The sequence below is a fragment of the Gorilla gorilla genome, chromosome 9 (genome assembly GCF_029281585.2).
Source record: "Gorilla gorilla gorilla isolate KB3781 chromosome 9, NHGRI_mGorGor1-v2.1_pri, whole genome shotgun sequence".
Taxonomy (NCBI): domain Eukaryota; kingdom Metazoa; phylum Chordata; class Mammalia; order Primates; family Hominidae; genus Gorilla; species Gorilla gorilla.
In genome coordinates this window covers 54,302,777-54,318,430 of record NC_073233.2, presented here as the reverse complement: position 1 = coordinate 54,318,430, position 15,654 = coordinate 54,302,777, and the positions used below count along the sequence as shown (strand labels likewise).

The window sequence follows — 15,654 nt, the reverse complement described above, 5'->3', positions numbered from 1 at the left end:
CCAGCAGCTTCTGAGGGGTCTGAAAGAAACAGTTCTGGCCGGGCATGTCGACTCATGCCTGTAATCCCAGCACTTTGGGAGGCTGAGGCGGGTGGATTACTTGAGGTCAGGAGTTTGAGACGAGCCTGGCCAACATGATGAAACCCCATCTCTCCAAAAATACAAACATTAGCTAGGCTTGGTGGCACATGCCTGTAATCTCAGCTGCTCAAGAGGCTGGGGCAGGAGAATCGCTTGAACCCGGGAGGTGGAGGTTGCAGTGAGCTGAGATCGAGATTGCGCCACTGCTCTCCAGCCTGGGTGACAGAGCAAGATTCCACCTCAAAAAAAAAAAAAGAAACTTTTCTTTTTTTTTTTTTTTGACACAGAGTCTCACACTGTTGCCCAGGCTGGAGTGCAGTGGCACAATCTCGGCTCACTGCAAGCTCCGCCTCCTGGGTTCACGCCATTCTCCTGCCTCAGCCTCCCGAGTAGCTGGGACTACAGGCACCCACCACCATGCCCGGCTAATTTCTTGTATTTTTAGTAGAGATGGGGTTTCACCATGTTGACCAGGATGGTCTCGATCTCATGACCTCATGATCTGCCTGCCTCGGCCTCCCAAAGTGCTGGGATTATAGGCATGAGCCATCACACCCGGCCGAAATGGTTCTAACCAAACAGAGATCTCAGTGATTGACCCTGAAGGCCATGAGTGAGCTGCCATGAGGAGCAGGCAGAACCTCTGAGTAAGCAGAAGCCACAAGGCAAGCAAAAGACAAAGTGAGCAGAGAAGGAATTCTATTATTATCCCTGGGAAGAAGGAAGCTGAGACTCTGGGAAGTTAACTAACTTGCCCAACACTTGCCTAACCTGCCTAATTAGGTTGTCTAATTCTAAAGCTTACCCTCTGGACCAGTGCACCATACTGTCAAATTGCTAACGAAAACAACTGCATTACATTTGATGCAGACAATTCCTTATTTACAAGCTAGTATGGGGTCATGTTAATAGGGAATTTTAAAAAAATAGGGTCATTAGAGTTATCTCCTTTTCCTGGGATGGTCACACAGAGCCTCTCTTCTGGCCCATTCATCTTTTTTATTTTTACTTTTTTAGTAGAAATGGGGTTTCACTATGTTGCCCAGGCTGGTTTTGAACTCCTGGGCTCAAGCAATCCTGCCATCTCAGCCACCCAAAGTGCTGGGATTACAGGCATGAGCCAATGGGCCCAGGCCCATTAGTCTTTTGGTCATTCCTTTCAAGACTGTCCAGGAACCTTCCCACCATACCATATCCCGATCAAGAGTGCTTTTTATCGCCAGGCATGTTGGTTCACGCCTGTAATCCCAGCACTTTCGGAGGCTGAGGCAGGTGGATCACTTGAGGTCAGGAGTTCGAGACCAGCCCGGCCATCATGGTGAAACTCCATCTCTACCAAAAATACAAAAATTAGTTGGCTGTGGAGACGCATGCTTGTAATCCCAGCTACTTGGGAGAATTGCTTGAACCCAGGAGGTGGAAGTTACAGCGAGCTGAGATCACGCCACTGCACTCCAGCCTGCCAGCCTGGGTGACAGATTGAGACTCTGTCTGAAAAAAAAAAAAAAGAGGGGCCTGGCGCAGTGGCTCACGCCTGTAATCCCAGCACTTTGGGAGGCCGAAGCGGGTGTATCACGAGGTCAGGAGACCGAGACCATCCTGGCTAACACGGTGAAACCCGTCTCTACAAAAACACAAAAAAATTAGCAGGGCATGGTGGCAGGCGCCTGTAGTCCCAGCTACTTGGGAGGCTGAGGCAGGAGAATGGCGTGACCCAGGAAGCGGAGCTTGCAGTGAGCCAAGATGGCGCCACTGCACTCCAGCCTGGGTGACAGAGAGAGACTCTGTCTCAAAAAAGGAAAAAGAAAAAGAGTGCCTTTTATCTATTCTCAGCCAAGATTGGTCTCAGCCAATATGTGGCAAGTGCCACTGATTCAGTAGTGAATAAGCCATATCTCTTCCATGAAGAGCTATAGTCTTTAATTTCTAAGGTGTTTCTGCAGTTCCATAATAGTAATAATAGCTGCTAAACGTGCTAAGTTGAAGGCAAAGCCCTGGGAAAAGACCACTGTAGTAGACCCCTCTGGGGGACACTGCCCAGCCAACAACAGCCTCCACCTCTCAGAATATTTGTCCTTTCTCGCCCAAGAGTGGTTTTCAGAAGCACTGTTCTAGCTCATTTCACAACAATCTTGAGATGATAACATTAAGGTTAAGTAAATTGTGCAAGACCACATAACTCTTTCATAGCTCTAGTAATGACTGTAACTCAGGTCTGCCTGGCTCTAACACACATGTTCTTTCCACTATTTCCTGCTGCCTCCAAATAGACAGACAAATGGGCTATTTGGTTTGACTTAATATACAACGATCGCCAAGGTTTTTGTTTCATTTTCCTTTTATTGGCATTAGTAATATTCATGCTTTCTTTTTTTTTTTTTTTTTGAGACAGAGTCTCACCCCTGTTGCCTAGGCTGGAGTGCATTGGCACGATCTCAGCTCATTGCAACCTCCACCTCCCAGGTTCAAGCGATTCTTGTGCCTCAGCCTCCCGAGTAGCTGGGATTACAGGCATGTGCCACCATGCCCGGCTAACTTTTATATTTTTTTAAGTAGAGACGGGGTTTCACCATGTTGGCCAAGCTAGTCTCAAACTCCTGACCTCAAGTGATCCACCCACCTCGGCCTCCCAAAGTGCTGGAATTACAGGCATGAGCCACTGCGCCCAGCTGGCATTAGTAATATTCATTACACTGGTATCTTTAACCTTCATTTTGGCAATAATGCCCCGTAAAACACCAGACAAACCCTTAACAAGCTAGCATGATGCGTCTGGGGAGTTTGTACACATGGCCGTGTCCATCTATGGGAAGATATAGTGTTGGAGCAAGCCCCAGGAGTAGTCAGTCAAATGGCTGAGGATTCTTTTGCAATGAGGATATTACTGATGAGAAATAAAGGCCCGAGGGAGAATCCCCCTCAATGACGGAATGTTTCCAGTACATCTGAAGGGAGTTGGAAACGTGCATGTAATGTCCTGATGGGAGCTCATCTTTGCATGCCCAAAGTTGTGTAAGCACCTTGGTCCAGAAACGTTCCCTGAATATAGCTAAAACTGCAAAAATTCAATGGTCCATGTCCTTTTTTCAAATTGCTTCACTATCGGCTGCTACTGCTCTGGTCTGTTCAAATAATGGCACCTTGATTTGAAAGAAGGAAATATGTATTTCATTTATAAAGTCAATAAATTTATTCTGAGTGCTAATATGTGGGAGGCACCATTGATTCAATAGTGAATAAGCACCATCTTGTCCATGAAGAGCTTTAGTCTTTAATTCATAAGGGCATTTCTGCAGTTCCACAATAGTAATGAGAGCTGCTTGCTGTTGATGCACGATCATCCATTTGCACTTCACCATCATTCTGGGGTAGGCAGGGTAGGTCTTATAATCTCCATATTACAAATGAAAAGCCTGAGCATGAGAGAAGTTATGGCTTTTTTCCAAAGTTTCACAACTTGTAATTAATAGATCTGAGATTTTTTTTTTTTTTCTGAGACAGGATCTTGCTCTGTGGCCCAGGCTGGAGTGCAGTGGTGTGATCTCAGCTGACTACAACCTCTGCCTCCTGGGCTCAAGCAATCCTCCCACTTCAGCCTCCCAGGTAGCTGGGACTACAGGTGCCCACCACCACAGTGGATAATTTTTGTATTTTTTGTAGAGACGGGGTTTTTCCATGTTACCCAGGCTGGCCTCGAACTCCTGAGCTCAAGTGATCCACCCACCTCAGCCTCTCAAAGTGCTGGGATTACAGGTGTGAGCCACCATACACACACAGTCAGATCTGAGATTTAAGACTGCTTAATCTGGGGGGTCCCTTTTATGGAGTTGCATGCTCTGTCATCTTATTTCAGATTTGGTATTTCTTGGAGATGCATAGTTTTCTGCTTGTGGTATTACAAAGTAAGGGTTAGCAACCTATGGCCTGTGGGCCAAACCTGCTGCCATCTGCGTTTGTTTGTTTGTTTGTTTGTTTGTTTGTTTGTTTGTTTGTTTGTTTGTGTTTTCGAGACAGGGTCTCACTCTGTTGCCCAGGCTGGAGTGCAGTGGCATGATCACTGGCTCACTGCAGCTTCAACATCCTGGGATGAAGTGATCCTCCTATCTAAGCCTTCTGAGTAGCTGGGACTACAGGAGTGCACCACCATGCCCAGCTAATTTTTGCTTTTTTTTTCTTTTGTAGAGATGAAATTTCGCCCTGTTGTCCAGGCTCATCTCAAACTCCTGGGCTCAAGCGACCCGCCCCCCTCAGCCTCCTAAAGCGCTGAGATTACAGGCGCAAGACACCGTGCCCAGCCTGCTGCCACCTGTTTTTGCAAATAAGATTTTATTAGGACACAGCCACACTCACTCATTTATTTACTGCCTGTGGTGGTTTTGTACTACAACAGCAAAGTTGAGCAGCTGTGATCAAGACTATATGCCCCACAACGCCTAAAATATTATTTCTGACCTTTTATAAAAGAGTTTGCTGACCCCTGGTCCACAACATAAACTTAACTTGCCCTCCCCTTGATTACTCCCTTTGTTTAGGATTATGGGTCAGTCTGAGACCAGGATCAGAGTTCGTTGTAAGGCTATCAAAGATTACAGTTGCACAAATTCTACCTTGCCTAGGGCTTTTCTCCATCTGCCTGACCTCAAAGATTGCCATGTGTCTCCACCTCTTCCGTTATGACTTAGAGAGGGCCCCCAGAAGAGCATATGACTTCATATCCAAAGGAGGAAGAATGTTCATAAACAACAACTTGATTTGCTGGAAAACTGCCCTCACTGACCCTATCCTATAGCCATGGCACATTCCATTTGCCGTACGTAACATCCAACTCAAGAGGAGGCTGCCCAAGAACTCACTTGGTCTGAAAGCCAAAATGACTCTCTAAGAACATTCCTGGCAGTCTCGCCAGCTGCGGGTCCTTCGGGGGCTCCGCAACTTTCCTTCCGTCAGCGTCAGCTCCTTGCCACCCTCATCTCCAGCATGCCTGGTCCGATCCCCAGTGGCACTAATGTGGGATCCTCAGGACACTCTCCCAGCAAAGCCGTGGCCGCCCGGGCAGCAAGATCCACTGTCCGGCAGAGGAAAAATGCCAGCTGTGGGACAAGGAGCGCAGGCCGCACGACCTCGGCAGGCACATGGCGGATGTGGCGATTCTACACAGAAGATCCATCTGGGCTCAAAGTTGGTCCTGTTCCAGTATTGGTTATGAGTCTTCTGTTCATCTCTTCTGTATTTATGTTGCACATTTGGGGCAAGTACACTCGTTTGTAGATTCAGTTACATCCATCTGTCATCTGAAGAAGGAAGAAAAAACCCATCATTTCTTGGACCAAAAGTATAGTGACTATCTGTTCACGAGAGAAATTTTCTGTAAGCTTGCTGTTTTACAGGGGATTTATCAATAATTGATTTTGAGGAGTCAGTTTTTTTCTATGGCTAATAAACTTTTTAATTCACTTACAACAAAAAAAAAGAACAATCCTGTTTTTCCAATTGTGCTTTTCTAATTGTGCCCGAATTTGAAACACTTTCTCTTTACTTTGTACTACCAATCGGAGCCCAAGCAATTCCCACAATTTGCATATTTGAATGGTCAAGGTTTCCTGTCACACTGTCCATGCTTTTTTGCCCAATGTGCCATTTGAGATACCCTCCCGGCAATTTGCATTTTTCAGTTTTTTGTTTTTGAGATGGAGTCTCACTGTGTCATCCAGGCTGGAGTGCAGTGGTGCGATCTCGGCTCACCGCAACCTCCACCTCTTGCATTCAAGAATTCTCGTTTCTCAGCCTCCCAAGTAGCTGGGATTACAGGCGCCCGCCACCATGCCTGACTAATTTTTGTATTTTTAGTAGAGACAGGGTTTCAGCATATTGGTCAGGCTGGTCTCGAACTCCTGACCTCAGGTGCTCCACCCGCCTCGGCCTCCCAAAGTGCTGGGATTACAGGCCTGAGCCACTGCACCCAGCCCCTCCCAGCAATTTGATTCCATCAGTGAGAGCCTCTTCACCTGACGCCCTCAGCTCCCATTAATGAACACATCCTAATGAAGTTCTCTCTTTGTTGCTAGGCAAGTCTAATATGGTTTAGGGGAGGAGATGAGAGTCATTTAATCTAGCCTTCACATGGAAAAAGACCTCAAATTCAGGCTTTTGGCATCATCTATGAAAGAACTTACACATAGATTCACCCTGCTACACTGGTAGGATTAAATTCAATAATGGACCATGTCACTTAGAGTCCACTTTAGACTCAATTGATATTGCTGTTGAACTTTTGCAATTGTTTGTGAATACCATTTGACTTAGTCCATTTGGGTTGCTATAACAAAATACCTTAGACTGGGTAATTTATTAACAACAGAATTTATTACTCACATTTGGAGGGCAGGGAAGGCCAAGATCAAGATGCCGGCAGATGTGATGTCTGATGAGGGCTCTCCACTTTAAAGATGACGTCTTCTTGTGGCATCTTCACATGGTGGAGGTGGAGGGCAGCTTCCTCCAATCACTTTCTTTTTCTTTTTCTTTTTCTTTTTTTTTTTTTTTTTGAGACAGAGTCTTGCTCTGTTGTCCAGGCTGGAGTGCAGTGGCGCCATCTTGGCTCATTGCAATCTCCACTTCCCAGGTTCAAGCGGTTCTCCTGCCTCAGCCTCCTGAGTAGCTGGGACTACAGGCGTGTGCCACCACACTTGGCTAATTTTTTGTATTTTTAGTAGAGACAGGGTTTCACAATGTTGGCCAGGCTGGTCTCGAACTCCTGACCTCCAGTGATCCGCCTGCCTTGGCCTCCCAAAGTGCTGGGATTATAGGCATGAGCCACCGTGCCTGGACTCAGCTGCTTTTATAAGAGCACTAATCACATTCGTGAGGGCAGAGCCCACATGACTTAATCACTTCCCCAAAGACCCCATCTCTTAAGACTGTCGCATTGGGTATTAGGTTCTAACATGAATTTTGGAGAAACACCAACATTCAAACCATAGCAACATTATAAAATTACATTTTTACTTTTGTGGCAAAAAATATTAACTTGGGCCAGGTGCAGTGGCTCATGCCTGTAATCCCACCACTTTGGGAAGCCAAGATGGGAGTTCAGGAGTTTAAGACAAGCCTGGGCAACATAATGAGACCCCTATCTCTACCAAAAAATAAAAAATTAGCCAAACATGGTGGTGCGCACCTGTAGTTGCAGCTACTCAGGAGGCTGAGGTGGGAGGATCACTTGAGGCCAGCAGTTCAAGACCAGCCTGGCCATCATGGTGAAACCTCATCTCTACTAAAACTACAAAAATTAGCCAGGCATGGTGGCAGGCGCCTGTAATCCCAGCTACTCGGGAGGCTGAGACAGGAGAATCACTTGAACCTGGAAGGCGGAGGTTGCAGTGAGAGGTGATGGAGCCACTGCACTCCAGCCTAGGCAACAGAGCGAGACTCTGTCTCAAAAAAAAAAAAAAAAAAAAAAAAGCATTGATCTTTCCTAACAACGTACCAAAGTTTGGCCATAGTTGGGTACGTTTTACTTCCCACTACCATGTCTCACATTATTTGTTCATCTCAGGATCCACATAGGCCAATGAGGAGGCTCTCCTGCCATTATGGGGGTCATCCCCTCTCCTACATCTCCTCCCTCCTGGAATGAAAGGAGAAAAATTAGCCCTGGAGCAGGACTTATTTAAAATTTTCAGATACGAGGCCACCCAAGAGCTATCTACTGCATCAATGGAACCAATATGCAGACTCCATCACACACAGCTGTAACCCAGTATTGCACAGACTCAAATATTATCATCAGTCAGCAACCAGCAGGATTGTATGCCAATCTCCTGTTTTTTTAAATTTTTTATTTTATTTTATTTGTTTATTTATTTTGAGATGGAGTTTTGCTCTTGTTGCCCAGGCTGGAGTGCAATGGCATGATCTCGGCTCACCACAACCTCCACCTCCTGGGTTCAAGCAATTCTCCTGCCTCGGCCTCCCAAGTAGCTGGGATTACAGGCATGAGCCACCACACCTGGCTAATTGTGTGTTTTTAGTAGAGATGGGGTTTCTCCATGTTGGTCAGGCTGGTCTCGAACTCCTGACCTCAGGTGATCCACCCGCCTCAGCCTCCCAAAGTGCTGTGATTATAGGTATGAGCCATTGCACCCGGCCTGAATCACCTAACTAGGCCCAGTGCTGCCTACAAAGCTGATATTAATATATACGATGTTAACATATATGTTTATATGTATACATACATGCACATGCATGTAGTCACATATACATATATACATAAAGACACACACATATATGTATGTAATTAATTGAATTAGCACTGATTTCTGAAATTGCACTTCCAGTTTCAGGTAACAGAGATGAAAGCTATTGCATCTTTTTACAGGATCTGGTGAAAGCCAGAGTCTGAAGGGTCATTTAGAGTTGGGTATACCTTCATTTAATAAATTTTCACTGGGCTGCCTAAACACTCAAGACTGAAAGAGCTGAATATGGTGGCTCTGCCTATGAGGGATTCACAGATCAGTGGCAGAGACCAACTCCAATATAAGTCAGACCACAAAAGTGCTGTTCTAGAGATATAAACCAGGCATTGCTGTACCTCCAACAAAGGCAATGGATTGAAGCTGGAAGAAGACTTCTCCTAGAAAAATTAATATTGGGGCTAGGCCTTGAAGAATGAGAAGATTCTGAGAGACAGAGAAGGGGGAAAAGGCTTTCTGTTCAATTTAACAAACAGTCTTTAATCACCTACCTTCTACTAAAGGCACTAAACTCTGTGCCTTCCTTGAATAGATGCTCAGCTTTTGTGACATTATTATGATGCCGGGTGCAGACAGAGCCAGCCCTAGACATATAGCACCTTTGTTCAATTAGAAAGGGTATCTGCCAGGCATGGTGGCTCATGCCTGTAATTCTAGCACTTTGGGAGGCTGAGGCAGGAGAATCACTTAAGGCCAAGAGTTCAAAATCCTGGGCAACATAGCAAGACTCTGTCTCTACAAAAAAATTTTAAAATAAAAAATAACAAGAATAATTAGCTGGATATGGTGGTGCACATGTGTTGTCTTAGATACTCGGGAGGCTGAGGTCGGAGGATCACTTGAGCCCAGGAGGTCAAGGCTGCAGTGAGCTATGATTGCCACTGCAATCCATCCTGGCTGGGTGGCACAGCGAGACCTTGTCTCTTAAAAAAAAATCTATATCTATATCTTTATCTATATCTATATCTATATATGTGTGTGTGTATAGATATATACATCTATCTATCTATCTATCTATCTATCTATCTATCTATCTGTCTATCTATCTATCTATCTATCTTTCCCTCTAGACTTTCTTTTTTTTTTTTAGACAAGAGTCTCGCTCTGTCGACCAGGCTGGAGTGCAGTGGCATGATCTCAGCTGACTGCAACCTCCGCCTCCTAGGTTCAAGCAATTCTCCTGCCTCAGTCTCCCAAGTAGCTGGGATTACAGGTAACCGCCACCACACCCGGCTAATTTTTTATCTTTTTCGTAGAGATGGGGTTTCTCCATGTTGGCCAGGCTGGTCTCAAACTCCTGACCTCAGGTGATCCGCCCACCTCTGCCTCCCAAAGTGCCGGGATTACAGGCATGAGCCACCCCGCCTGGCCTCCCTCTAGACTTTCAGAGGCCAAAATCAGGGCTCATGCTTGGTGAATCAGGCTAGATTTTAGCCCCATTTACAGCCCAACCTACCTTCCATGATAAGCTCCTTTGTACAGTGAATAACCTGCTCAACTGTATGTGGTAACCCTGAGTGCAGGAAACAAAGGTGAATAACACCTTTTACACTTGAGGAGCTCAACTGGTCAAGGAAATAAATATGGAAATGTATATGATATCATATGACATAATAAAGGTATGTTTGAACATTATAGGAGCTAGCATTGAGACGGAAATGTCATCAAAAATAAGGAAGCATGAAAACATGAATACCCTTGAGCAGAAAGGAGCAAGTGGCCTTATTTCTCTACCCCAGTGGTTCCCAAGTCTACAGGGTCATCAGAATCATTCGGTGGGCACTTAAAAAATTACAGACCCCTGCCCTCCACGCCTATCCCAGAGCAGGTCTGAGGCAGAGACTAGGAGTCTGCATCATAATAAGTTCCTCTAGGTGATTTCAGTGATTTGCTGGGTTAGGAACCACAGGTGTGAACCAAGCCCCACCCAGCCTCTACTCACCCAGTACCCACTTTCTCTTGGTGAGATAATAGTGTTCAGTACTTTCTCCCTAGAATAAAAAGGAAATGAAAGTTCTGTGGTCTCTAAAGCAGACTGCCCAGGTGAAATTTCAGTTCTGCTTTAGAAAGACAAAAGGCACCTGAGACCTGCGATGGCCGACACATCCAAGGGGCAGGTTACATGGGGTCATATGAGCCTCTTGCATCCACTGATGTGGCTGCTGCCAGGATGCAAAGAGAGGAAGGTGCAGCCTGGCCAGGACAGTGGCCTGTGAGCAGGAATTCTGATAACAAACCCTCAGAGGAAACCAGTCTGGTGTCTGAGAACCTGACTATGATGCTCATGCCCACCAAAAGACTCTTCCTGACTTCCTTGATTATGACTTTGTGTTGTGTATTTGGGGAATTCAGTGCTGCCTTATTCAGTTGAAGGATGTGGCTTGCAACAGAGTCTTCCTATCCATGAACATGGAATATCTATCTATCTATCATGCTTCTTTGATTTCTTTCATCAGAGTTCTGTAGCTTTTCTCATGTAGATCCTTTTTTTTTTTTTTTTTTGAGATGGAATCTCGCTCTGTGGCCCACACCACACTGGAGTGCAGTGGCTTGATCTCGGCTCACTGCAACCTCTGCCTCCCAGGTTCAAGTGATTCTCCTGCCTCGGCCTCCAAGTAGCTGGGATTACAGGTGCCTACCACCACACCCAGCTAGTTTTTGTATTTTTTAGTAGAGATGGGGTTTCTCCATGTTGGCCAGGCTGGTCTCGAACTCCTGACCTCAGGTGATCCGCCCACCTCGGCCTCCCAAAGTGCTGGGATTACAGCCATGAACCACTGCACCCAGATCTCATGTAGATCTTGTACATGCTTTGCTAGATTTACACCTAAGGATTTCATTTTTGAGATGCTAATGTAAATGGTAATGTGTTTTTAATTTCAAATTCCATTTGTGGGCTAGGTGACAATGTGATTCTCCTGCCTTAGCTTTCCAAAGGGCTGGGATTACAGGCAGTGGTTCATGAGCCCAGGAGTCTGAGACCAGTCTGAGCAATACGGTGAGATCCCATCTCTACAAAAAATTAAAACATTAGCCATGCATGGTGGCATGTGCCTACATACCCAGCTACTCAGGAGGCTGAGGCAGGAGGATGACTTGAGCCAGGAGGTAAAGGTTGCAGTGGTTCACATTGATGCCACTGCACTCCAGCCTGAGTGACAGATCAAGTCCCTGTCTCAAAAAAAAAAAAATTTTACTTGTTCATTGCTGCTACGTAGGAAAGTGATTGGCTTTTGTTTTTAACCTTGCATCCTGCAACATTGCTGCAATCACTTATTAGTTCCAGGAGGTTTTTGCTGTTGTTGCTTCTTTTGGATTTTCTACATAGACAATCATGTCATCTGCAAACAAAGGCATTTATATTTCTTCCTTCCCAATCTGCATAGCTTTTATCTCCTCTTCTTGTCTTGTTGCATTAGCTAGGACTTCTGGTAAAATGTTGAAAAACAGTGGTGAGAGTGGACAGCCTTGCCTCATTCCTGATCTTAGCAGGAAAGCTTCAAGTTTTTCACCACTCAGTATGATGCTGGTTGAGGGGTTTTTAGAGATGTTCTTTTATTTATTTATTTATTTATTTATTTATTTATTTATTTATTTATTTATTTATTTAATTTTTGAGACTGAGTCTCACTCTGTTGCCCAGGCTGGAGTGCAGTGGCACATTTGGTTCATTACAAACTCCGCCTCCAGGGTTCAAGCAATTCTCCTACCTCAGCCTCCCGAGTAGCTGGAATTGCCCCCCACCATGCCTGGCTAATTTTGGTATTTTTAGTAGAGACAGGGTTTCACCATGTTAGCCAGGCTGATCTCAAACTCCTGACCTCAAGTAATCCTACCGCCTCAACCTCCCAAAGTGCTAGGATTACAGGCATGAGCCACTGTGCCCGGCCTATAGATGTTCTTTATTAAGTTAAGGAAGTTTCCCTTTATTCCTAGCTTGCTGAGAGTTTTTTCTTTTTTTTTTTTTTTTGCTCTGTTGCCCAGGCTGGAGTGCAGTGGCGCAATTACTGATGTGATAGATTATATTAATTAATATTCAAATGTTGAACTAGTCTTGCATACCTGGGATAAATCCCACTTGGTTATGGTGTATAGTTCTTTTCTGACATTATTGGATTTGATTTGCTAATATTTTACTGAAGATTTTTGCATCTATGTTCATGAGAGATATTGGTCTGTAGTTTTCTTTTCTTCTAATGTCTTTGTCTGGTTTTGGTATTAGGGTAATACTGGCCTCATAGAATGAATTAGGATTGGTCTCTCTGCTTCTATCTCTAGAAGAGATTGTAGAGAATTGGTAAAATTTCTCCCTCAAATTTTTGGTAGAATTAATCAGTGAACCCATCTGGGCCTGGTGCTGTTTTGGAAAGTTATTATTGATTCAATTTCCTTAACCCTTTTCCCATTTGCCCCGAGAATACTCACCAGTGGCACTTGTGACTGCAGTATTTACCCCCAAGATAACTTTGCCACAAAATATCTTGCTTTTATTATTATTTTCGCCTCACTCTAGTATATTGACTTTGGCAACAAAAGATATCATTCTACTTACAGCATTCTGTTTTTAGTACTCGTATTTCCATTTAGAAAATATAGTAATTCTCGATTGCTGAAAATGCCAAATCCTAGAAAATGTTACATTCATACGTATGATGTTAACATTATTCTTGAACAGTTGTTGGCTGAAGATTCATTTGATGAATCCAATTTTTCCAAAATAGACAATTCTGATTATTCAGATTCTTATGTTAATTCCGTTTTGAAATAACTCCAAGAACAGTTTTTATATTTTATTTTCACATTGAAAATCAGTCCGATTTGCTTCAGTCTGAAAGAGCATGTTTATGTAAAATTAAATGAGCACAGGCAGCGAGCTGGTTTTTTTTTTTTCCTTCTAAGAGAGAAAACGGTTAATAGATATAGGCCTATTCAGATTGTCTATTTCTTCTTATGTGAGTTTTGGCAGATTGTTTCTTTCAAGAAATTGGTCCATTTCATCTAGGTTATCAAATTCATGGATGATATGGTTTGAAGTCCTCTCCAAAACTCATGTTGAAATTTAGTTGCCATTGTGATGATGTTGAGAGGTGGGACTTTTAAGAGGTGTTAGGTCAAGGGGAAACCACCCTCATGAATGAATTAAGGCTGCTATTGTAGGAGCAGGTTACTTATTTTTTTTTAAAAAAAGAAAGTTCAGCCCCCTTTCTCTCTCTCTCTCTCTCTCTCTCTCTCTCTCTCTCTGTCTTTCTCTGTCTCTGTCTCTCTCTCGCATACTCTCTCACCATGTGATACCTTCTGCCATGGAATAACCATGGGATAACCCTCACCAGATCCTGGCACCATGGTCTTGGACTTCCCAGCCTCCAGAACCATGAGCCAAATAAACTTCTGTTCTTTATAAATTACCTAGCCTGTGGTTTTCTGTTATAGCAGCAGAAAGTGGACTAAGAGAGTTGGCATAGAGTGGCTCATAATATTTCTTTGTTATACTTTTAATGACAATGGGGTCTGTAATATCTCCACTTTCATTTCTTATGTTAGTAATTTGTGTCTTTTTTTTTTTTCCTAGACTGGCTAGAGGCTTATTGATTTTATTGATCTTTTCAAAGAGCCAGCTTTTGGTTTTGTTGATTTTCTCTCTTAATTTCCTGTTTTCAACTTCATTGATTTATTTATTTATTTTCAAGACAGAGTCTCGCTCCATTACCCAGGCTGGAGTGATGCAGTGGCACGATCTCAGCTCACTGCAACCTTCGCCTCCTGGGTTCAAGCGATTTTCCTGCCTCAGCCTTCTGAATAGCTGGGACTACAGGCATGTGCCACCACACCCAGCTAGTTTTTGTATTTTTTAGTAAAGATAGGGTTTCACCAAGTTGGCCAGGCTGGTCTCGAACTCCTAACCGCAGATGATCCGCCCGCCTTGGCCTCCTAAAGTGCTGGGATTACAGGCATGAGCTACCATGCCCAGCTGCCAACTTCACTGACTTCTGCTCTAATTTTAATTATTTTTCTTCTTATATTGACTTTGGATTTAATTTGCTTTTTTTTTTAGTTTTCTAAGGCGGAAGTTTACATTATTGATTTTAGACCTTTTTTCTTTTCTACTATATGCTTTCAATGCTATAAATCTTCCTCTAAGTGCTGTTTTTAATGCATCCATAAATTTTGTTAAGTTGTATTTTCATTTAGTTCGAAATCACTTTTTTTTTTTTTGAGATGGAGTCTTGCTCCATTGCCCATGCTGGAGTACAGTGGCATGATCGTGGCTCACTATAACCTTTGCCTCCCGGGTTCAGGCGATTCTCCTGCCTCAGCCTCCCAAGTAGCTTGGATTACAGGCACACACCACCACACCTGGCTAATTTTTGATATTTTTTAGTAGAGACGGGGTTGTCCCATGTTGGTCAGGCTGGTCTTGAACTCCTGACCTCAAGTGATCCGCCTGCCTTGTCTTCCCAAAGTGCTGGTATTACAGGTGTGAGCCATCGTGCCCAGCCCAAAATAGTTTCAGCTGTCTCTTGAAATTTCTTCCCTGAGCTATATGTTGTTTAGGAATGTGTTGTTTGGGGATTTTCCAGCTGTTTTTCTGTTATGGGATTCCAGTTTAATTCCATTGTGGTCTGACAGTAGACATTGTATGGTTTCTACTTAAATTTGCTAAAGTGTTTTTTATGGCTCAGATTGTGGTCTATCTTGATGAATGTTCCATGTGAGCTTGAGAAGAACATGTAATCTGCTTTTATTGGATGAAGTAATCTATAGATGTCAATTATATTCAGTTGATTGATGGTGCTATTGAGTTCAACTACGTCCTTACTGATTTTCTGCCTGCTATTTATTTCTGGTAGAGGGGTGTTAAAATCTCCAACCATGATAATGGACTCATCTATTTCTCTTTATAGTTTTATCAGTTTTGCCTCACATATTTCGATACTCTATTGTTAGTGCATACACATTAAGGATTGTTATGTCTTCTTGGGGAATTAGCCCCTTTGTCATTATGTTATGTCTCTCTTTATCTCTGACGACTTTCTTGCTCTGAAGACTGCTCTGTCAGAAATTAATTACAGCTACTGTCTGCTTTGATTAGTGTTACCATGCAATATCTTTCTCCATCACTTTACATTTACTCTATATGTATCTTTATATTTAAAGTGGGTTTCTCATAGGCAACATGTAGTTGAGATTTTTTTCTTTTTTAACATATCAACCACAGCAATCAGAGAGTCTTTTTTAAAATTCACTGTGACAATCTCTTTTTGTTGGTGTATTTAGATCGTTGATGTTTAAGATGTTATTGGTCTAGTTGGATAATATC

At 43.6% G+C, this 15,654-nt stretch overlaps 1 protein-coding gene across 1 annotated transcript; it reads left to right on the top strand.

Annotated features, from left to right (window-relative positions):
• Positions 1–5,058: 5,058 nt before the first annotated feature.
• On the top strand, positions 5,059–5,545 carry LOC101136918 (protein transport protein Sec61 subunit beta-like). Its single transcript, XM_055354943.2, has one exon. The coding sequence runs from the start codon at positions 5,059–5,061 to the stop codon at positions 5,347–5,349; it is 291 nt and encodes a 96-aa protein (XP_055210918.1). The 3' UTR covers positions 5,350–5,545.
• The last annotated feature ends 10,109 nt before the right edge of the window (positions 5,546–15,654 follow it).